Source organism: Hemiscyllium ocellatum, chromosome 9 (assembly GCF_020745735.1).
Source record: "Hemiscyllium ocellatum isolate sHemOce1 chromosome 9, sHemOce1.pat.X.cur, whole genome shotgun sequence".
Lineage (NCBI taxonomy): Eukaryota > Metazoa > Chordata > Chondrichthyes > Orectolobiformes > Hemiscylliidae > Hemiscyllium > Hemiscyllium ocellatum.
Genome location: NC_083409.1, coordinates 52,183,797 through 52,207,648, shown reverse-complemented (window position 1 = coordinate 52,207,648; position 23,852 = coordinate 52,183,797). Strand labels below are relative to the sequence as shown.

Here is a 23,852-nt window from a genome sequence, read left to right as displayed (position 1 = left end):
CTTAATTTTAACCATGAGGTACACTGAAGCATGATCAGAGATGGCAATATTACCAATCGTACAGGATGCCACCAGATCCAGTGTAACCACAGGGGTCAGAAAAAAAAAAATCAATCCTCGTGTGACATCTGTGCGGATTGGAGAAAAACGTGAAATCCCTACCTGTAGGGTGGAGACACCTCCAAACGTCCAATCCTAATTCCCCACACAAACCCAATAACTGTTTAGTTTGTGCAGAGGGTATCGAGGAACCTTTAGGCAACCTGTCTACAGTGGGGTCCATGAGGCAGTTAAAATCTCCTCCTATAATGATGTGCCGAGACTTGAGACTTATCAGTTTAGGAAAAGCATCTACCAAGAATTTAAGAGGATGAGCTGGGGGACAATAAACATTTAAAATGCCATATTCTTCCCCATTTATCAAGGCTTTAAGAATTACAAACCTCCCGTATGTGTCTTTAACACATTCCAACAATTTAAATGAGAGAATTTTCCTAACCAATATAGCCACTCCCCTACTTCTGGTATTAAATGATGAATAGTAAACTCGGTCAAAGCCATTCTGCTGTAATTTCAGATGCTCTGTGTCATCCAAATGTGCCTCCTGTAACAAAGCAATATCCATCTTCTCCTTTCTAAGATTCAAGAGTACCTTCTTCCTCTTAATTGATGAGTGACTTCCCTTGATATTCCAGGTACACCATTTAATCAAATTATTAGCCATAATCTTCAGCAGTTATGTTTAAATTCCAGAGAGGAGGAACCCAAACCACAAATTGCTGAGCCTTAATGTTGCATGACCCAACAAATATAAAATTACATAAACTAAAACCACTACATTTAACAAACATACAAAATTATTAAAAATAAAAAACAAAACCCAGAAAACAAACCAACATATAAAGCGCCAATAGCGCTGAGTAGGGGAACTCACCCCCTGCCCGGAGGGGGCAACTACCCGTCCTGAACTGCCCATAAATAGGCATCTAACCATCTCAACCACCTTCACTTCTCCCAGCTAGAGCTACAGCGCAAGCACAAGCTAAAAAGAATAAACATCCCATAGAATATCAATATGAATTTTAAAAAAATTCTTTTATAAAAAAAAGGAATAAATACCCCACCCATCCTTTGGTATGTCCTAACTTAGAAATTTAAAATGTACATCTTAACCATCGCCAGACATAGTTTGAACCAAATTATTATCAATAGAAAAAAGAAAGGGGAAAAAAAACAAAGCTCCAACCAGATTTCCTCCATTTCTTTTACAGAATGATAAACACATACCCAAGCAACGATAATTATACATACAATTGTTTAACTTAGGTTAGTTGGTCCACAAAGTCTCTTGCCTTCTCCGATGTATCAAAGAGATGCATGGATCCATCTAAGGTGATCCGAAGCACTGCCGGATATCTCAGGGAGTACTGAATCCCAAGCTCCTTCAATCTTCTCTTGACACCATCATACGATTTTCATTTCTGGATCACCCATGCTGAAAAGTCCTGAAAAAACATGATCTTAGACCCCTCTTAAATTCGGGCCTTTGGATCCTTCCCCTGGAGTCTGGAAGCCTCCATGACTCTCTCCTTATCCCGGTAATGATGGAACCGCACCAGGAAAGGACGAGGGCGTTGACCCAGACCCGAACTCTGTACTGTGACCCAGTGAGCCCTCTCTATCTTCAATTCTCTCGTGCAAGTCTCCAAGTCAAGGAATTTCAGAAGCCTATCTTCAACAAATTCCGCAGGCCGCTCACCCTCCTGACCCTCAGGCAGACTGATGATCCGAATGTTTTTTCTCCTGCTCCCGTTTTCAAGATCATCCACTTGGTCACGCAAATTACGAACCTGCATCTTCAGGGCTTGGATCTCTTCCTTGAATGAACTGACATCAGCTTCCATCACTGTGACCCTGTGCTCCACCTCATTCGTCCTCTTCTCCAGGTCTCCCAGCTGCTGCTCATGCTTCTGCAACTTGAGAGACTGGAGCCAGCTTCTCCTCAATCTGTTTCCCCAACATCTTGACAGATTTTGAGAGCTGGTTCACCAGGTCCTGGAGAGTAATCTGCTCTGAGGCTGCTGCAGGCTGAGCTGCAGACCCGGCTTCAGATGCTTCTCGTCCCTTTTTAGGCATTTCTGGACAGCTGAAAATACAGGTTAGTCAATTTTTAAATGTTTCTTGGGGCTCCACAATCTTTCCAACACCCCAAGAAATCCTGATGACCGGGGTTGGGTCGGTTAAAGGACTGTCCTGCTCCTGCTGCGATGCGAAGCTCTGCAGTGTGATCTTCTCAGATCGCCGCCATCTTAGCTCCCCCCAAGATTACACGTTTTGCACATGACGTCCTTCTGTTTGTAGTTGGACCCGATGACCTCTGCACCCCATCTAATACAATGCATTCATTCATTTGGGGCTATTTCAAGATATATATGATCACCTTTGCAAAGTCGGAAGTTATGTCTTTGGGGGACCTTAAAGAAGTGCCAGAGGTTTAAGGTGGCCCTAGGTTCCCCTTTAAGTGGCTTCGGGCGGGTTTCCAATACCTTGGTATTTTTATTACCGTCATGTTTGATTGGTTATTTCAGAGTAACGTTCTTCACCTGCTTGACAATATTGGAAGACTCTTCCAATTTCATGCTTGGGCAGAATAGCCCTTATAAAGATGAATGTCCTCCCCCGTTTGCTTTATCCCATGCTTACGTTCCCTATAAATGTTTCCCAGGTCAACGCTGTGGAAACTTATGGGTTGGTTTCGTTCTTTCATTTGGCGTCGCGGTTGGCCCCTCATCAAACTTACTAAATTGCAGTTGCCTCAAGGATGGGGAGGGTTAATTTCCCAGACACCAGGTGGTATCAATTGAGTTCCCTGCTATCCTTTGTGTGCAATTGGGCAGGTAATGATCCAGGCTCAATATGGCTGGACATAGAACCCTCCCAGGCAAAGTGCCCTCTTGTAACCTATTGTTCATAGATGAGGACAGTTATGGATCACTGCCGGAACCCTATTGTTATTAGTACGTTCAAGGCATGGAGGGCAATGAGTCAGAGTGAGGCTTGCTAATCCAAGATTTCGCCACTCACCCCCATAGTTGGTATGCCAGTGTTCCGACCAGGGTGGACTCAGGGTTCAAACTATGGACAGCAAGAGGAGTTTCCAGTTTGGGAGACTTGGTTGAGGAGGAGGTTATGATGTTTTTCAAGCAATTTAGCCGCAAATATGTTCTGCCCAGTAGAGATCACTTCCGTTTTTTGCAAGTTTGGGATTTCATCCAGAAGAAGTCTATGCTTCTCACTAAGTCCTACAAGTCCAATATAGAGAGGTTGTTGCTACGTGCCACCAGCACCCTTTCAGTTTGTGCCCTCTACCACTGACTGGACAGTAGGGCCTGGCAGGATATTAACCGGTCATGTGAAGTCTAGGAGCAAGAGCTAGCAGTGGAGATCTCTTCTGAAATGTGGGAGGACATATGGGAGAAAGTGCAAAAGATCTCACTCTGGCATCGGACATACACTATGTAGTTAAAAATTTTGCACAGGGCTCATTTGGCACCAGACAGTCTGGCGAAGTTTAAAAAAGGGGCATCTCCAAATGTGCCCCAAACATAAGCGTAGGTCCTCTTACCCACTGCTTCTAGACCTGCCACAGGCTCAGTGTTTATTGGAGTGCTGTGGCGGGAGACAAGGAGGGTATTGAGGACTGATGTTAAAATAGACCCGACATCTCTTCTTCCAGGTCTACCAAATATATCATCTTTAGACGGGCACGGGAAGAAACAATTCAGTATTATTACTGTGCGTGGAAGAAAATTCTGATGAATTGGGTGTCTGAGAACTCGCCGGGTTTGCTGGGATGGCAAAAATTAATTATGGAACACATTACCTTGGATTTTTTTCACAAATACGATGCACCACACAACAGACTTTTTTTTATATAAGAGGAGGCAACCTTTTTCTTGAGTTATTTGGACACAGATTTTTCTGCTATCTTAACTATGGCGTTTATTTAACCAGCATGATTAAGTTTGCTGAACCCTGGAAGGGGAACTCCTGAGTTAATACGGGTATACATACACAACGCTGAAAATGTGTTGCTGGTTAAAGCGCAGCAGGTCAGGCAGTATCCAACCTGCTGTGCTTTAACCAGCAACACATTTTCAGCTCTGATCTCCAGCATCTGCAGATCTCACTTTTTCCTCGAAGATGTACGCTCCCATTTGTGTGTTTGGGAGCTTTGTGTCGAGCATTGATATTTTGTGTTCTTGTATGTTCTTTTGTTTGCTTTTGTCACTTACTTATTTTATTGGTGTTGTTTTGCACAGTGTTTAGTGTTATTTTGTTTTGTAGGGTAGGTGCGGAGTTAGTAGACAGTAGTTGTATAGCAATTTGCGGTTTTTTTATTAAACTGGTATGTGTTATATTTTTTAGAACCTTATATTTTTATTGTAAAGTTAAAAAAAGTTATTTACAAACAAATAAACAAACAGTCTGCTCTGTTGATAGAAAAGTCAGTAAGACACAAATAAGACAGGGGATGGGGGAGGAATGGGAAATGTTATACAGGAAACAGAGGATGAGGACGTACATTCAAAGGTGTCTAGTGCATTCCAGCACTTCCTTCCCTCTCCATACAATATCAGAGGGTGTCATATAAGCCCTTTAATGTCCTCCCCTCCCCCCACCCTTTTCAGTGTCCAAGACTCCAAATATACTTTTCAGGTGATGCAGCATTTTATTTGTACTTACTTCAATCTAGTCCTTAGTATTGACTGCTCACAATGCAGTCCCCTTTATATTGGGCAAAATCAATCAAATACTAAGTGGCTACTTGTGGAACATTTCCATTTAGTCTTTAAGAATGATCCCAACTCTCCAGGTGCTGGCCATTTCATTTAACCACCTTGCTCCCTTACCAACATTCTTGTCCTGGGCCTATTACATTGTTCCAAAGTTGAATTCAAGTTTAATTTTCTGGTTAGATACTTTATAACCTCTGGGGCACAACATGGAGTTGAGTGCATGACTTCTATCCTCCATTTCAATGACAAGACCCAATCCTTTCCCTGTGTTTTGTTAGCTTTGCTCTCAACAAATTGAACCCATTTTGTCCTTTTCACACCTATCATTTACACTTACTTTACAACCAGTCCTTTACCATCATTATCATGCCATGTATCTTTTACTGGGCACCTTTGTCTCTTCCACACAGTACCCCTCTCCCTCTATCAACAGCATCAAATTTCTCAGTTTTCAGCCTCTTTCAGTTCTAAAGAAGAGTCATATTGAACCCAACATATTTCCCTCCACAGAAGCTGCCAGACCTGTTGCTGTTCTACAGCATTAAGTATTCCCTTTCTCAACACCCAAGGAGTGGTCACCCTCAGACTAAACCACCATCAGTCATCTTTCTATAATGAGAATGCAGCCCTATGATCTAGCAGGATATTACATCTTTACCTTCTATATTTACTTCTCTAGCATTTTGTTTTCAATTAAATAGTGAAGAGCAATTTATGAAAATAGGAAAAGAAAAATCTCAAGCTACGTGCAATATTAGAAATCAATATCACGTGATCAAAACCATAACAATATTCATATAATTAAGCAGAAGCACATAAATTTTGCACAGTTATTGATCAGTTATTCGTCAAAATACAACACTACAAAAACCTTATTCCCCAGTATCACACGTTTGTAACCATGCATGCCACTTGTACAACTGTTATCATTATAAGTTTTAAAAAGACTTGTTTTGGAATGGTCATAAATTCAGATAAATTGAAGGGAGCAGGTCTACTTGACAACAAACTTATAGAAACCAAAAAGCAACAGAAGGCTCAGGTTATGTTATTAGTGAGATTGTGCAAGGTATTCACAGTTGGATACTATGGTGACAGTCTTGAGTTCTTAGCACAGATTCTAAAGCACCAAAAAAAATTTAATGCATTGATTTATAAACAGTTACAGCATGTTCACTAAGATTAAGGACAGTGGAAATCAATAATAATTAATAAGCATTCCTACCATATGCAAGATTAATGTGTTTCACATGAATACCTGTATGGCACAAAAGGAAGTTATTTTTGCTATCAGGTTATAGGATTCCCTCTATAACAATGAGCATCACAGAAGGTCAAGAGCTTTGCGTGATCAGCATAAATGGGGAGACTTTTGGTTTTGCAAACTGCCCAAAAATATATTTTTAAAATCAGAGATGCAGCCTAAAGTTATCTGAAGAATTCCATGAGATTCTTCCCTTCTGACTCTCCCAGGGGAAATCATAGGAGGAGGCTTTCCAACTTTTGGATTTAGGAAACTCTTAAAATAGTCTTCAATGCCTTTAAACTAACTTAAAAATTATATAATGAAACAAAAAGGCCCAACAGATGCTGGGAACAAACGGAGGTTGTTTGCTACAAGAATATTCTGTGGAGTATGTGGTGTGGGATGAACATAAAAGAGGAACATTGTGGTTTTAAGAATAAGTTGACTCCAAATGTTTAATTAGTATTGATTGCAGTCATCTCTTACTGTTAATGCTTTAATATATTATATTTGGACACCCAGCCTCTGACCTTCCAGCCCAGCATGGGGCCCTCTCACTGGCTGGATGTTGCAGTCTCTTGGCAGTACATGGTCTCCCATCTCAAGGTGATTCCTCAAAGCATGGTCTCACTGTAGCTAAGCTCTTGAGAAACATTGTAATATTTTAACTTCCAGTTTTATTTATTTTCAACTTAAAACTAAGAAGGTCTACAATCTGTAACTTTCAACCTTTTTTCATATGTTTGAAGCTTACTATAATTACTGCAATGTTTAACTTCTAACTTTGTTATTTCTTTCTACCTCGTTAATATTCTGTACTAAGGTACTTGTACCCAAATGGTACCTTTTTACATCTTTACCTATATTTTTGTACTTGCATATACGTGACAATAAAATCAAATAAATAGAATTGGAACTTGCAAGTAGGCAGTGGTGCTCCTATACATCTAGTGCTCTGGTGCAGAATGATAAGACTACGAATTGATGAAACGAGAGCCTCAAAGAGATGAAAGGTTGAATAAGGTAGCCTGGATGAGGAGTTTTTCAATGCAAGGAGATAGCTTCTTAAAGGAACAGTTCTAGAACAAGCAGAGAGGTTATCTTACATGTGGTACTGTGTAATCGGACTAGATTAATTTATGATCTCAGAGTGAAGGCACCTCAAGGCAGCAGGGATCACAATGATTTGAATTTACATCTAATTCAAAAAAGGGAGAAGAGTAGGTTTAAGACTTGTATTTTAAGCTTCAAAAAAAAAGCAGCCAAGTTGGTATAAAAGCTGAGCTAGCTGAAGTAAAGTGGCTTATGGGATAGATCCATATAAATAGTGGCAGACACTGCAAGAAATATTTCAGAATACTTAGAATAAGTATGTTTATACAGTGAAGAAAAAATTTAAAACATGGACCCAAAATCATTCGGGAGACAAAGAAGTTAAGGAAAGTATTAAACTTAAGGAAAAAAAACTATGCAACAAAAAAAAAGTATACTAGCAGGTCAACTGATTGTTTAGACTATAAAGAACAGCACAGAACGTGAAATGGTTAGTGACGAGTATGAGAGCAAGTTACAACGAACGTAAAAGCAAGTGCTGCTACTGGTATTCAAAACGGAAAAGTGGAAGTAGAATGAGAATTAATTGTAGGAATATGAAACCAAAGAGATAAAATGAACTTAGTTTCTGTCTTCACTAGAGTGTATATTTTTAAAAATCCATTAATAGTTGTAAGTCAGGAGAAAGGGAAAGAGGAGCAGGGTGAAATTATAATCAGCAGAGAAGAGGTAACATGCAAGTTGATGGACCTGCAGACAGATAAATCCTTGGATCTTGCTGACTTTATGCTTAGAGTATAAGAGGTGGCCAATGAGATATTAGAGGCATTGGTGTTATGGAAAGGATGAAATATAATCCCCCTATTAAAAAAGAGGATGTGACAGAAAGCCAAAAAACTATAGCCCAGTTAGCTTGACATTTTTGTGGGAGTGGGGGTGGAGAGATGTTACAATCAAGTATTCAGCAGGTTACAGCCACGCACTTCAAAAACTCAGGTTAGCCAGAAAAGGTCAGCACGTTTCATAAGAATATTATGTTTAACCTATTTATTGGATAAAAGAGAGTCTGAAGTACTCTAATTTACAGGGGTGCATTCATTAAGCTGTCTCAAAAGGTTAGCATGCAAAGTGGAATCAAGTGGGTATAGTAGGTAGCATACTAGTCTGGAGAAATGGCCTGTTTGACTGGAAACAGTATGTGGATAAATGAGTCTCCTGCAATTTGTATATATAAACATTTTGCAACTTACATAAATGACTTAGATAAGATCAGCAAAGACATTACTGAAACATACAAACTTAAGGTGCTCAACAGGATAGATGTGGACACATTTGTTTCCCCTTGTGGGAGAGTCTAGGACCAGAGGAATAGTCTCAGAATACAGGATTAGGCAAAAGTGAGGACTGCAGATGCTGGAAACCAGAGTTTAGATCAGGGTGGAGCTGGAAAAGCACAGCAGATCAGGCAGCATCCGAGGAGCAGGAAAATCGATGTTTCGGGCAAAAGCCCTTCATCAGGATTCCTGATGAAAAGCTTTTGTCAGAAACATCGATTTTCCTGCTCCTCAAATGCTGCCTGACCTGCTGTGCTTTTCCAGCATCACTCTGATCTAAACTCAGAAAATAGGATTGCCATTTAAGAGACAAATTTCTTTTCCCAGAGTAGTGACTCTGTGGAATTCTTTACTGCAGAATGCTTCGAGGTTGCATCAATAAGTTTATTCAAGACTGAGATGTGCAGATTTTTCATGATGAAGGGAGTTCAGGGTTATGGGGAAAAGGCTAGAAAGTGGAGTTGAGAGTTATCAGATTGACCATGAATCTCATTGAATTGCAGATATGCCTCGATGGGCTGAATAGCCTACTTCAGTATATTCTATCTTATGGTTTTATGGAATGCCAACTAAATTTATAGATGACACAAAGCCGAGTATACTTTGAAGATGACAAAAGGAGGTTGCAAACTAATATAGATTGATTCAATTAGTGGACAATAACCTGTTGGAAAACATGAACTTATTTATTTTGACAGAAAAGAAAGTAGAAGACTACATTATTTAAACAGAAAAAAAACTTTAGAATTCCAAGGTGAAGAGGAATTTAGGTGCTCTCAAACACGAGTTACAAAAGGTTTATAGGTAGGTACAGCAAGCAATTAAGGAAGCTAATGGAATGATTTCCTTTATGTTCAATTTGTCTTGTTATAAAAGAATGAATGTTATTCTTCAGCTATATAGCACTTTGATGTGAACCATCTTGAACATTTGGGTGCAGTTTTGGTTTCCTCTTTTAAAGAAAGTTGCACTTACATTAGTGGAGATTCAGAGGTGTACTAGTTTGATATGTTGTGTAGAGTAGATTGCCTTATGAGCAAAGGTTAGACTTGGCTTGTTTCCAATGGAGTTTTGAAGAGCGAGTGGTGACTTGATTAAGTGTACAAGAACTTGAGCGATCTTGACAAGGTCGATGTGGAAACAATATTTCCTGTTGGGGTATTAAGAATTACGCTCAATTTAAAATCAGAGTTAATCCTTTTCAGGTAGAGCTGAGAATAACTTTTTTTTCCAGCATGTTGTGCAACTTTGCTTCTGAACTTGGTGGAGGCAGTGTCAGTGAATACTTTGGTAGAGGTCGATGTATTTTGGTTAGGCAATCAAATGGTCATTGGAGGTGAATGGTAACATGGATTCTAAAACAAAAACATATCATGACCTTTATGGAATGGTGGAACAAATTTGAGGGCTAAGTGGTCTATTTTGGTTCCTGTTTCACGTGCAAGTTACTCAAGAGGTGGTGGACCAAAATAGAATAAAATGAATAAAACCAAGTATAAATGAAAATAACTAGAAGTGATATTTTGTCATGAAATTATCACACCTTAAAATGCCATCAATTTACACTGATTCAGAACATGCTCAGCAAAATGCAAATGAGGCTTATCAGGAACTAAAATATTTTCCGAACAGGTACTATAATAGTGCTCAAATAGCATCCAAAAATGACATCATACAAAGTGAAAAATAAAAACAAAGAAAATAAAAATACAAAGACTGTGGAAATGTGTAGTGTCTGGGATAGCTGGGACATGGAAGGAAAGGTGAAATGAAAATCTTCATATTTTAGAATATGAATACTTTAAAATTATTTGTAAATAACAAAAATCTTACTTCTAAAAACTGTGCAAAAAGGGATCAAAATCCATGTTTTAACTCCAATTTCCAAAGAACAAATCAATAGAGAGTACAATTTGCAGTAAATGGCAACTTTGACTTGACACAATTCTCCTGACAATTAAAGCATGAGTAAATTATGTAGGGTTACTGTTGGTGGGGAAGAATAAAAAAAATGGATAACAACAATACCTGAAATTCTGGCATTAACTTACCAAAAATATTTTTAATCCCCTGGACCTTTACCAGATAATCAACATACTGACCAATTACAGAGATGTTTATTTCACTGGAAGACAAGAAAGAATTTTAGGCCAACGCAACAATTTGTGCTGCTATGAAAGCAGGTGAACATTAGGTCTTAAGTAACACCAATCATTCTTACTTCTCTTGTGTCATCGGTGTGAAGGTTGCTGCTACCAGACCACAAAGCTTGTTCATGGGTATTGCCATCTGAATGAAAAAGAAACAGTAGTTTAAATATTCAGAAAATCTCATAAATTGAGCTCCATACTATTTGACCAATGCATCATGGCAGCTAGATCTCTCCGCTCACATTTTTAAGAATGCCATTCTCTCCTAGGTTGCCATAACATTGTTAAAGAACAAGTCCAAACAGCTTTCACTTCAGCAAAAAATAGATTTAAGTTTATTCCAGCACGTATGATCTTTGAAGGACTGTGGTAATAAGCTATATTAAAGTAGACAATGTAGTTCATAAATGGACACTTCAGTTACATCAATAACATACACAACCATAGAATGGATCTTGTACGAGGCGCTGTAATTTGGCATATCACATCTACAAACACGCTACAAGAGAGACTCCAGTTCAAAGATGTGTTGAAGATACTGAGAGGTGAGGCGTTAGCATTGAGAATAGGCTGGAAATAAAATCAGATCATTAAGGATACATTCAGTTCTTTCATCAAGATCAGATGAGTAAGAAAAATAAACTGAATGCAGAATAAGTTCTCTGGCATTGATTTTATTTCCAGATTTTGGCATCCATAGTATTTCCCTGTTGTATCAGAAAAACGACAACTACTTTTCATTAGATGAAGCTCAAGACTGCTGATAAGGCATTCAAAATTATTTGGTGTTATGATAAGGTATTTCAAATTGCCTCCTGTGCTGTAAAGTTTTTAAACTTATTGTATGGAGCTGCTATTTAATCGAACCAGTTCTCCAACATATCACAAACAGCTTGGATTTCTCCTCACTTATTTTGCATCCTAAAAGAAACAATAAAAAGGGCAATTGAGAGATTCCACCCCCCACCTCATTCCAAACCCCACAGTTTCAAGGACATGAGAACAACATGGGACAGGAATAGGCCCTTTAGTCCCACACTTACTCTGATACATCATTGATTACCCACTTAACTCAACATGCCACCTTAGCCGTTATTTCCTGCTATCTAGGAAAGTGACAGACTCATCTGGTGCATGCATCTGTGCTCCTACAGATACATTATTGAAATTCCACAGAAAATTGATCTTTAGGAATCACCTGAACTGACATGAACTTCCTGTTTTCAACTGCAAAAGCAGCTTTATCATCTTGTATGAGTTGTAAATGCATTTTCAAACTACATATTCATTCATAACTACCACTGAGCAACTTCTCTGAGCATGAATTTTTGTTTTAATATTTCTAAAAATTTGCCACAAATTCCAAATAACATTCCGTAGGTTTTAAATTACTTTTAAAATTTGATATTTCAGCTTCCATCTTATTCTTATCTTGTCTGTTCTGAGTTTTACTTTGATCTTTTTTAACATTCACATAATCAATTATGTAACATTGTTTTTTGCTTTCTGGTTTGCCATTTTCAAATATGCTTTAATGTGCTTCCCAGCTTAGCTAGTTTGTTGACACCTCTTGCAAGCGGAGAAATCCCCTTGACTTGGTACAAGAAATCGAACAGGAAATGTAAAATTCATGCTGTTAAAAATCACTTTTTTTTTCTAGCTGTCTTTGAAACATTGAAACTAGTCACTTTGCTGCTGACTATAACATTTATGCCATCAATTTCACCATTTTCAGTCTAGGTTAAATACCCAAGTCATCAGACTTTTGGAACAAGCGGCCTGACTGTACAGAATGGGACAAGAAAAAAAAGCAAGAACGATAGTGATAGGGGATTCATTAATTAGGTGACTAGACAAACATTTCCACAGGTGACAATCCAACTCCAGGACGATGTGTTGCCTTCCTGGTGACAAGCTTGGGAATGTCAATGAGTGAATATTTTGAACAAGGAAGGCAATAAGAGAGAGGGTGTGGTATACGTTAGTAGCAATAACATAACTAGAATGAGGGATGAGGTTTTGCATGAAAAACCCAGGGAGCTCGGCAACATATTAAGAAGCAGGACCTCAAAGGTCACAATCTCAAAATTACTGATGGTGCCACGTGCTAGTGTGCACAGAAAGAGGAGAACAGAGAAGATGAATGCATTGCTCGAGACCTGGTACAGAAGAGAAGGTTTTAGATTTCTGGATCACTGGACCCTGTACACCAGTGAGACAGTATGCACTTGAACCAGAATGGGACCAACATTCATGTTTGGGGTGGCAGGGGGAGTGGTTTTGCTAGTGCTGTTGGGAGGTGTTTAAAATAATTCAGAAGGAACAGCACACAGAGTGCATTAATTCAATAGCAACATGGCACAACTTAGAGAAGGAACCAAGATAAAAGAAGTTCAGCCATGTTGCATCTCAAGGGAGTAAGGAGTGGGCTAGGTAGCCTCCACTTTAATGCCAGGTGTATTAGAGGTGACACGTGTTAAGGGTATGGATTGATGTATAGAACTGCAATATTGTTGTCACTACAGAGTTTTGGTTCAGGGAGGGGCAAGACTGGCAACCTAACATACTGGGGTAAAGGATTTTCAGGCATATAAGGGGAGGTTACAAAATGAAGATGGTGTTGCATTATTAGTTAAGGAGTCAGTTACTGCAATAAGGAAGGATGGCATTTTGGAAGGGTCATCAAATGATACTTTGTAGATAGAACTTAGGATTAAAAAAGGAGTTAGCCACACTGTTAGAAGTGCATTACAGATTCCTAAACAGTCATACAGCAATTGAGGAGTGATATGTAGTCAATTCACTAAGTCATGTAAAAATGAGAGGATAATGGTAGTTTGAGGAGCTGACCAAGTGTTTGGATGAGGATATCCTTGATATCAAGTTCAGGAAGCTCTTTGACAAGTTCCCACATAGGAGACTGACTCATGGGATCCAAAATTGATCCAGTGACAGGAGACAGAGGGTGATAGTAGAATGCGGTTTGTATGACGGGAACTTGGTATGCAGTGGTATACCAAAAAGAATCAGTGCTGGGTGCCTTATTTTTTGTGATATTCCTAAATGTTGTAGATGAGAATGTTGGAGAGATGATAAGTAAGTTCGAGGATGACACAAAGATTGGCCAAATGGTTAAAACAGTGAGGAGGAAGGTGTTAGAAATACAGGACGATTTAATTCGATGATCAGATCAGTAGCAGATAGAATTCAACTTTGCTAAGTGTGAAGTAATGCACTTTGGAAGGAACAAGACAAGGGAGTAATGAAAGAATAGCAAGATAGCAGGAAGCTCAGAGGAATAGAGATCATGTGGTGCTAGTCCACGGATCTGTGAAGGTAGCAGACAAGTTAATAGGGTAGATAAAGGCAAGCATATAATATACCTTATAATCTATGCTGTGACTGATTATATCAGCTGGAAGGTCAAGTGGAGCTATTTGGTTAAGCCACAGCTGAAGTACTATGTGCAATTCTGGTCACTGCACAATACGAAGAATGTGTTTGCGCTGGAAGGGATGCAAAGGAGATGGGCCCGGACATTACCTGTGATGGAGCATTTCAGTTATGAAGAGAAGCTGTTTCAGCTCAGTTTGTTTTCTTTGAAGCAGAAAAAGTTGAGGGGGGTCCTGATATTGGTGTATAAAGATTGAGGGGCATAGACAGGGTGAACGGAAAGCAGCTGTACACTTAGGAAATAACAAGGGAGAATAATTTAAGGTGAAAGGCAGGAGGTTTAGAAGAGGTCTAACAAAGTCTTTTTCAACCAGGTGGTGAAGGGGGTCTGGAATGCAGTACCTGGAAGAATAGTCGAGGCAGGAAACCGCGCATCCTGTAAAAGTACTTGGAAGTGTCTTGGCATTCAAGGCTAAGGGTCAGGTGCAGGAAAGTGTAGGTAGCAGTATATTTTTGGCAGTACTGTCACGTATCCCTTTATCTGAGCATCCAAAAACCGACGAGCTCTGAAAACCAAAGGTTTTCATGGAGCGTGCAGCGTCAGTCATGCCTGCATAACGTCATAAGGTTTTCCTGGTGGGCGAAGGCCGCACTCATTCGACCCACGTGGCCGTGTGGCCCAACACTCAGAGGAGTCAGTTGTATATTGTATTTACTGTGCTAAATTATTTAATTTTAGAGTGAAAATGTCAAGAGGTGCAGGTACAACTGTGGCTAACAATAATATAAAGAAAAGGAAGCATCTGTCATTATCAATAATGCAGAAAGAAGCTTGGTCGTAGTGTGGCATCTGACTGAAGAATATGATGTTGGAACTACCATTGTCTATGATTTGAAGAAACAGAAAGACAGGTTACTGAAGTTTTATGGTGACAGTGATGACCATCAACTAATGAAAAATAGGAAAACACTGCACAGGGGATAAAAACGAAGATCCTAATCGTGATTTGATGAAGTGGATTAGACAACGAAGTGAATGTATGCCACTGACTGGTTTGATGGTCATGAAACAAGCTAGAAAATATCAAAGAACTGAACATTAAAAGGCAAATGTCAATATTCAGAAGGTTGGCTGCAGAAATTTAAGAAGCATAATGGTGTGATATACCTAAAAATTTGTGGCAAAAAATTGAATCAGCTGAAAATTATATTGGTGAATTTGCCAAGTTGATATCTGACAAAAGCCTTTGTCCTGAACAAATTTACAATGCTGATGAAACAGCTCTCTACTGGTGCTATGTCCCAAGAAAAACATTAGCAATGGTTAATGACAGAGCACCAACAAGTTTTAAGGAAACTAAGGACAGATTAACTATTCTGGAGTGTGTCAATGCTGCAGGCACACTCAAGGTGAAATTGGCAGTGATTGGGAAAAGCAAACATCTGAGATGTCTTAAAGATGTACGCAATTTGCCTGTGCATTATTGTGCAGAGAAATGTTTTCCGACTGGTTCAGTAAACACTTCGTACCAGCGGCACAAGCTCATTACTGACGAGCTGGACTGGAAGAAAAGTGTAAAATTTTATTGTTCCTGGAAAATTGCTCCGTACATCCCCCTGCCAAACAGCTTGTGAAAAGTAATGTTTTCGGCATTTACTTGCCCCTGAATGTGACATCAGTATTACCGCCTTGTGACCATGAAGAGCAAGTATAAAGACTATTTTTTAAACAGTATGCTTGCTGCAGTCAACAGAGGGGTAGGAATTCAAGACTTCCTGAAAGAGTTTAGTCTTAAGGATGTTATTTATGCTTGGAATGATGTTGATAAAGCAACATTAACAAATGCTTGGTAGAGACTCTGGCCTACAACAATGTTTCTTGTAAATGAACCTGCAGATGAAGAGTTAAGGATTTCATGTCACTGAAGAGAAAAAGATGATAGCAAGCCTTGCTACTTACGCACAAAATTTATCGGAAGAAAGTGTAAATAAATTACAATAAAGCAGACATCAAAGAAATGCTGAACATTGACAATGAAATGCCTGTCGTGCATTCTGTGAGAGTTGGGAACATTGCTGAAATAATTTTAAATACAGGTTCCTGTGATGATTATGAAGATGATAATGATAATTATAATAATGATAATGACGACGAGTTAGTGAACACAGTTGAAAAAGTCCCCTTTGACGATATGGTCAAAATGTGCGATCAGTTAATTGCGGGCCTTGAACAACATACATTTATCAGTGAGCAAGAGACTATGGCAATTTACTTAATTAAAGAGAGATTGCTCTGACAGAAACCTATGTTAATGAGACAGATGACACTTGAAGAAGCCTTTAAAACCGCCGCCTGCCATAGTGCTTAAGCTGTGTAGGTTTGAGTTTTCCAGAATGTTTCTCTTGTAATGCTTTTAATGGAAATAAAATGTTGTTGAATATTTATGATTGATGTATTTCATTTATCAGTACACTACTCCATAAATAAAGTGTGGTAGCACTTCTAGTCTTTAGTTAACCCGCTTAATGTCAGTATTCATATGTTTTTGCTGCAGTACAGTATTTATGTTTGATTATGGGTTGCTGCCCTGCACCCTACAGGGGACACTACATTAGTTCCAAAAACCGCAAAATTCCGATTTCCGCAAAGCAGCTGGTCCCAAGCATTTTGGATAAAGGGATACATACTTGTATAGATTTCAGGACTAAAGGGCCACTTTGGCACTGTACAATTCTATGACGGAATGGTACATAAACTATTTGTATGATCTAAAGCATCATTTTCCTCAGTATTGCTTCAAAATTACCCAGTATAGGAGACAACTAAATATGGACAGGGAAATCTGAAGCCTCTTGAAGGTCTTGTACATTTATTTTGGTTCACTGGCTTTTCAATACACCCCAATTGCTACACCACCTGACAGCGTTAATCATAAAACCCCTACAGTGTGGAAGCAGGCCAGTTGGCCCATCGAGTCCCACACCAAACCTCCAAAAAGACATCCCATCCAGACCCACCCTACCCTACCCTATCCCTGTAACCCTGCATTTCTCATAACCAATCCACCTTACCTGCACATCTTTGGACCCTGGGAGGAAACTGGAGCACACAGAAGAAACCACGGTGGCAAAGTGGTTAGCACTGCTGCCTCACAGCGCCAGAGACCTGGGTTCAATTCCTACCTCAGGCGACCGACTGTGTGGAGTTTGCACATTCTCCCCGTGTCTGCGTGGGTTTCCTCCCACAGTCCAAAAATGTGCAGGTTAGGTGAATTGACCATGCTAAATTGCCCGTAGTGTTAGGTGAAGGGGTAAATGTAGGGGAATGGGTCTGTGTGGGTGTGATTCGGCGGGTCAGTGTGGACGTGTTGGGCCGAAGGGCCTGTTTCCACACTGTAGGTAATCTAATCTAATCTAAACCATGCAGATACAGAGAATGAGCAAAAGTGGCACGGATGGAGTCATCCGAGGTTGGATTCGAACCAGGTCTTTGGTGCTGTGAAGCAGCAGTGCTAACTACAAAGTCTTTCCAGTTTTTCTGCTCCATGTTTTTCCGAGAACTTTAGTTTATTATCTGCCAACTGTTTACAATGACTTACATGTAGCCAGAGTTTAAGTAATAAATGTAAGTTTTGTTCAGTACAGAAGAGTGTTCCATTTTCAAACAAACAGGGTCTGAAAATCCAGTAATTTCGGGATTATTGTGTATTTATTTTCAACTTTAACTTTTGTGACAAATTCAAAAGTCACAAAACACTAGGTTATGGCCCAACAGGAATAACAAGCCTTGACTTTTCGTGCTCTACCCCAGAGACAGATGTGGTCATGGACAAAATGCACTAGCATGAACAGATCTTTATTTGCCCACTGTAGAGATGTAGAGCACAGAAACAGACCCTTCAGTCCAACTCATCTATGCCAACCATATACCCGAACCTAATTTAGTCCCAATTGCCTGCAACCGCTCCATACGCATCCAAACCCTTCCTACTCATTGACTCATCCAGATGCCTTTTATATGTTGCAATTGTACCAGCCTCCACTACTTCCTCTGGCAGCTGATTACATACATGCACCACCCTCTGCACGAAAAGGTTGCCCCTTAGGTCTCAAACTTTTCTCCAAAGCGTACATGGTATGTTATTTATTGATATATACTAAGTATTCACTCTTGGTTTTAGAAATTCAACATCATTTAGCAGTTAAGTGACCATCCCATCAATGCATCTGAAATGACCTACAATATCCAGGCCTCATCTATAGGTCTGAACCTCATATGTATCTTAGCATTTGCAAACTTGCATAGCAGTTCCAAGGACTACAGCGTTAAAGTTAAAAAAAGTAAACAAATCTAAAAATAGATAATTTACGATAAGAGGCATGTAAAGACTCGAAAAGCCAGGACTACAGAATGAAATACACAAAGGTAAACTGTGGCAGAACAATATCTCTTCCACAAAACTGTAATTGAACACCACATAGAAAATTGCATACTTTTCAGAATCTCTCTCTGTGACAGAGTTCTGTTTTCTGCTGAAATTGCACAAAATCTATTGTAGTTGCTAGGTACCAAAGCAATGTGCTTAAGTAACACAGAAAAACTTCAAATTTTAAAAGGTGTATGTTAATAAAATCTCTCCAAATCAAAGAGTGGGAAATGCAGGTTACAAAAAGAGAAAAACATTCAATGGGCATAATGGTTTCAGTGCATTAAAAGATATAGAAAAAAAAAATCACTGAAAATCAACAGTTTACATACCCAATATATGTAGTCAAATTTACATCCGCTGTTATAACAGAGGACAGTAAGCTAAATTAAATCAGTCTCATTATCACTGAATATGCAACGACAGAATTGAAATATTTGATGATCTTCAAAATCGTTCCTGACCAGTCTTTGAGTAACAGCTCTCAAATGCTAAATTGATAGCTTACACAAAACTTAAATTTAGCAAACCTAAACAAGATAATCTAATTATTGTTTATGACTAACTCACTCTGATTGTAACTTCCAGTTTCACAGAAGCAGGAATAAGAAAAAAAAAGTTCACTGTATTAGCGATGAGTGTCAGACCTTTATGGATTCTTGAATGATGTGCTTTCTAACAGGCACGTAGATCTGTATCTTGCTTGAATTCCAAAAAGTCCCGCACAGTGCAAACATCTTCCAGCACGGTCTGAGGAACATTCACTTATTTCCTATAAATTGGGGTTCTTATCTCGGAACATTCAACAATTCACATTCTCCCCTCCCCCCACCCCAACCCCTGCTCCCAACCACCAGCTGTGGCTTGATTGAACTGGGTCCCAACCCTTTCTTCTGGGCCATTGCCCTTCATCTCTCCTACTCCCATTGGACCAGACCATCATGGCATTGGACCAGCCTAACCCAACCCAAATCCTGACAGATCCAGTTTCTCTGAAACACTCCAAGCTAGCCGAAATACTGAATCACTTTGCACCCTACCTACTTGGCACTCTCTTCCTCCTCCCTCCCACCTCCTAGTCACTTGTCATCCTATTGCCAAACAAAAAGAAATTACATTTTAATCAAAGCTTTTCAGCTTTCACACATCAGGGTATTTTGCAAGAAATAGCAACCACAGAACAGTACAGGTCCTTCAGCCCTTGGATGTTGTACCGATCTTTTATCCTACTCTAAAGATCAAACTACCCTACATACCAAACATTTTATTATCGATGTAAGAGTTGCTTAAATGTGCTTAATGTATCTGACTCGACTACCACTGCTGGCAGTGCATTCCATGCACCCACCATATTCTGTGTAAAAGAACCGATGTCTGACATCACCCCAAACCTTCCTCCAATTACCTTAAAATTATGACCCCCATGGTAGCCATTTCTGCCCTGAGAAAAAGCCATAGTCTCTAGCTATTCACTCTATCATCTTGTACATCTTTATCAAGTCACCTGTCATCCTATTTGCTCCAACAAGAAAACCCCCAGCTCCCCCAACCTTTCTTCATAAGACACTCCCTCCAGTAACCTGGTAAATCTTCTCTGCACCTTCTCTAATGCTTCCGCATCCTTCCTATATTGAGGCAACCAGAACTGAAAACACAATATTCCAGGGTGGTCTAACCAGGACGTCATAGAACTGCAGAATAACCATGCAGCTGTTGAACTCAATCCCCCTGCTAATGAAAGCCAACACACCACATAGCTTCTTAATAACCCAATCAACTTGGGTGGCAACTTTGAAGGATATATGGATGCAGACCCCAAGATCTGTCTGTTCCTCCACACTGCCAAGAATTCTGCCTTTAACCCTGTAATCCGCATTAAAATTCGACCTTCCAAGGTGAATCACTTCACACTTTTCCAGGTTGAGCTCTATCTGCCACTTCTCAGTCCAGCTTTGCATCCTGGTAAAAACAATGACTGCAGATGCTGGAAACCAGATTCTGGATTAGTGGTACTGGAAGAACACAGCAGTTCAGGCAGCATCCAAAGTGCACGTCCCGTTGCAACTAGCAGTTCTCCACACCATCCTTCGTGTCATCGGCAAATTTATAAATAGAGAACAATCTTTTTGTCCTTCAGCAGTACTGAAGTTGTATATTAAGCAATTACTTCTACTACTGTATTTTGTCTAATGACACAATTAATCTCAAAACAAAGTTTTTTTTTAAAGTTCGGAACTTGGAAAATCGAGGCCTCAGCATAAAGGAATATGCAAAAGAGGATTAAGCGTCACATGGGCGATGTCACGGGATTGAAATTCAGTTAACTCATCAAATCTGCAGGAATCTTCATGTAAATTTATCAACAACAGGAACAAACATGTCCAGATAATCGTCAAGAGAGACAGTTTACAAATTCATTTAAAAAAGAGAGCGCCGTATTTTAAACAGAATAGGTTGCTGAATTACCTTCCAGTTATGTGATAACGGCCACAAAACAGCAAGTAACAGCTTCGGACAATCACATCCCTTTTTAGGTCCGATACGTGCTCCTCTGCGTTAATCAAAACCTCCCTCTGGGCCAGTACCAACTGTCAATTTGTTTACCTATCACAATAGCATCACATCTTAGCGATGACACCACTGCGCATGTACAGACCCGTGACCTCCTCCCGATCACATGACTGACCCTTGTTCCCTCCCAATCAAGACTGTACCGTCCAACCTCCACCAAGATCACGTGGTCGGCGTCACCTCTCCTGATTGAGTGATTCAGTAAGTGTTGGCCAGCACATGTTTGAGGAAAACTTATTTGTATATCCAATGAATGCAGCAGCGACACACAGACTTCTTGTAAGTAGAAATTTCTGGCTGTTGGTTGACTGGCGGATCTTCAGTCAAGAACATTGAGCCACCCAGTTGCTCTTGGCTTTAACCTAATTTTCCCATGGCTCCAATTTGCAGGAATGCCCCACAAAGCAAGAACATTTTGTTCACGGATCCTTGGACTCCGGAATTGCTCTTCAATCAGCAACTATGACCTCTCATGTGCCCATTGCCTAAGCACATCAACAGCCAGTATCCACTGATTGAAACGCTAAGCACAGGAGCTGCCAACCAAAGTCCAAGAGCTGGTCTGTTCAGAACAGCTTGACTGACAAGAGCTTCTGGCAAGCTCCCTTAGTAAATGCAATGCAAGTCTCTCGCTGATTCTCCAGCTGGCAGGCAAGACCCTCGTCACTGGTGTAAGATTCACCTCATGCAACCACTACCACTGCAGCCACTTATTTTAACATGCAAAGATACAGGCTAGCAGGTCCAGGACTCATCAACTTGCAGTCTCAGTAGTTTCCAAGTACTTGTCTTGTGACTGTGATATTTTTCAAAACTTCAAGGAATTTGGGATGAGATATTTTAACATAACTCAAGTAATTTACTTTTAATTAAATGTTTGTGAGATATTGTATTATGATTCTCTTTACCAAATCACAAGCACCCGATGTTTACTATATTGTATTTACATTCATTCAGAGCTAAAAATGTGTCGCTGGGAAAGGTCAGGCAGCATCCAAGGAGCAGGAGAATCAATGTTTCGGGCATGAGCCCTTCTTCAAGAATGAGGAAAGTGTGCCAAGCAGGCTAAGATAAAAGGTAGGGAGGAGGGACTTGGGGGAGGGGTGTTGGAAATGTGATCGGCGGAAGGAGGTTGAGGTGAGGGTGATAGGCTGGAGTGGGAGTGGGGGTGGGGATGGGGGCGGAGATGTCAGGATGAAGACTGCAGGTTAGGAAGATGGTGCTGAGTTCGAGGGTTGGAACTGAGACAAGGTGGGGAGAGGGGAAATGAAGAAGCTGGAGAAATCTGAGTTCATCCCTTGTGGTTTAAGGGTTCCTAAGCGGAAGATGAGGCACACTTCCTCCAGCCGTCATGTTGCTATGGTCTGGCGATGGAGGAATCCAAGGACCTGCATATCCTTGGTGGAGTGGGAGAGGGAGTTGAAGTGTTGTGCCACGGGGTGGTTGGGTTGGTTGGTCCGGGTGTTCCAGAGGTATTCTCTGAAACATTCTGCAAGTAGGCGGCCTGTCTCCCCAATATAGAGGAGGCCACATTGGATGCAGTAAATGATGTGTGTGGAGGTGCAGGTGAATTTGTAGCGGATATGGAAGGGTCCCTTGAGGCCTTGGAGGGAAGTAAGGGGGGAGGTGTGGGCGCAAGTTTTGCATTTCTTGCGGTTGCAGGGGAAGGTGCCGGGAGTGGAGGTTGGGTTGGTGGCAGGTGTGGACCTGATGAGGGATTCACTGAGGGAGTGGTCTATTCGGAACGCTGATAGGGGAGGGGAGGGAAATATATCCCTGGTGGTGGGTCCGTTTGGAGGTGGCGGAAATGACGACGGATGATACGATGTATATGGAGGTTGGTGGGGTGGGAGGTGAGGACCAGTGGGGTTCTGTCCTGGTGGCGATTGGAGGGGCGGGGTTCAAGGGCAGAGGAGTGGGAAGTGGAGGATATGCAGTGGAGAGCATCGTCGATCATGTCTGGGGGGAAATTGCGGTCTTTGAAGAAGGAGGCCATCTGGGCTGTACGGTATTGAAACTGGTCCTCCTGGAAGCAGATGCGGCGGAGACAAAAGAATTGGGAATATGGGATGGCATTTTTACATGTGGCAGGGTGGGAGGAGGTGTAGCCTATGTAGCAGTGGGAGTCGGTCGGTTTATAGTAAATGTCCGGATGAACTCAGATTTCTCCAGTTTCCTCATTTCCCCTCCCCCCACCTTGTCTCAGTCCCAACCCTCGAACTCAGCATCACCTTCCTAACCTGCAATCTTCATCCTGACCTCTCCAGCCTATCACCCTCACCTTAACCTCCTTCCACCTATCACATTTCCAACCCCCCTCCCCCAAGTCCCTCTTCCCTATTTTTATCTTAGCCTGCTTGGCACACTTTTCTCATTCCTGAAGAAGGGCTCAAGTCCAAAATGTCGATTCTCCTGCTCCTTGGATGCTGCCTGATCTGCGCTTTTCCAACAACACATTTTCAGCTCTAATCTCCAGCATCTGCAGTCCTCTTTTTCTCCTTTACATTCATTCATAAAACCACGTTTAACATTGTTTACTATATCAAATTTCTATTCATAAAACCATGTTTAACAGTTTATTATATCGTGTTACCATTTAAAAAATCACCTTTAATGCTGTTCACTATACTGCGTTTCCATTCATTCATAAAACTGTTTTATAAGTACATTTTACTATTACAGGATAATAAACATTCCGTTCTGCTTCTTTATACCCTTCAAATCTTATCGTCTCCATGCTGCAAGCAGTGTTTAGACTGGTTTCTGTATCAAAGGCTACTCCTGAATAAGAGCTAATAGCGTAACCTATTCAGAACAATGCCCACCTTCCATCATGTTTCCATAACTCACTCAAAACTATGGAAAGATTATAACATTAG

The 23,852-nt window shown here is 40.5% G+C and overlaps 1 protein-coding gene across 2 annotated transcripts in view; it reads right to left on the bottom strand.

Moving 5' to 3' along the window:
• npl (N-acetylneuraminate pyruvate lyase (dihydrodipicolinate synthase)) overlaps positions 1-21,060 on the bottom strand; it is a 53,614-nt gene extending 32,554 nt beyond the window's left edge. The window contains exons 1-3 of one of the 2 annotated variants that reach the window (XM_060830307.1): positions 20,869-21,060; positions 10,654-10,721; positions 10,484-10,557 (exon numbers count right to left, since the gene is read on the bottom strand). In XM_060830307.1, coding sequence (XP_060686290.1) covers positions 10,484-10,557; positions 10,654-10,721 — 142 coding nt within the window. In that variant the 5' untranslated portion in view covers positions 20,869-21,060. The remainder of the gene's footprint in view (positions 1-10,483; positions 10,558-10,653; positions 10,722-20,868) is intronic. The other variant, XM_060830308.1, reaches the window with a different exon arrangement.
• Between the last annotated feature and the right edge of the window lie 2,792 nt (positions 21,061-23,852).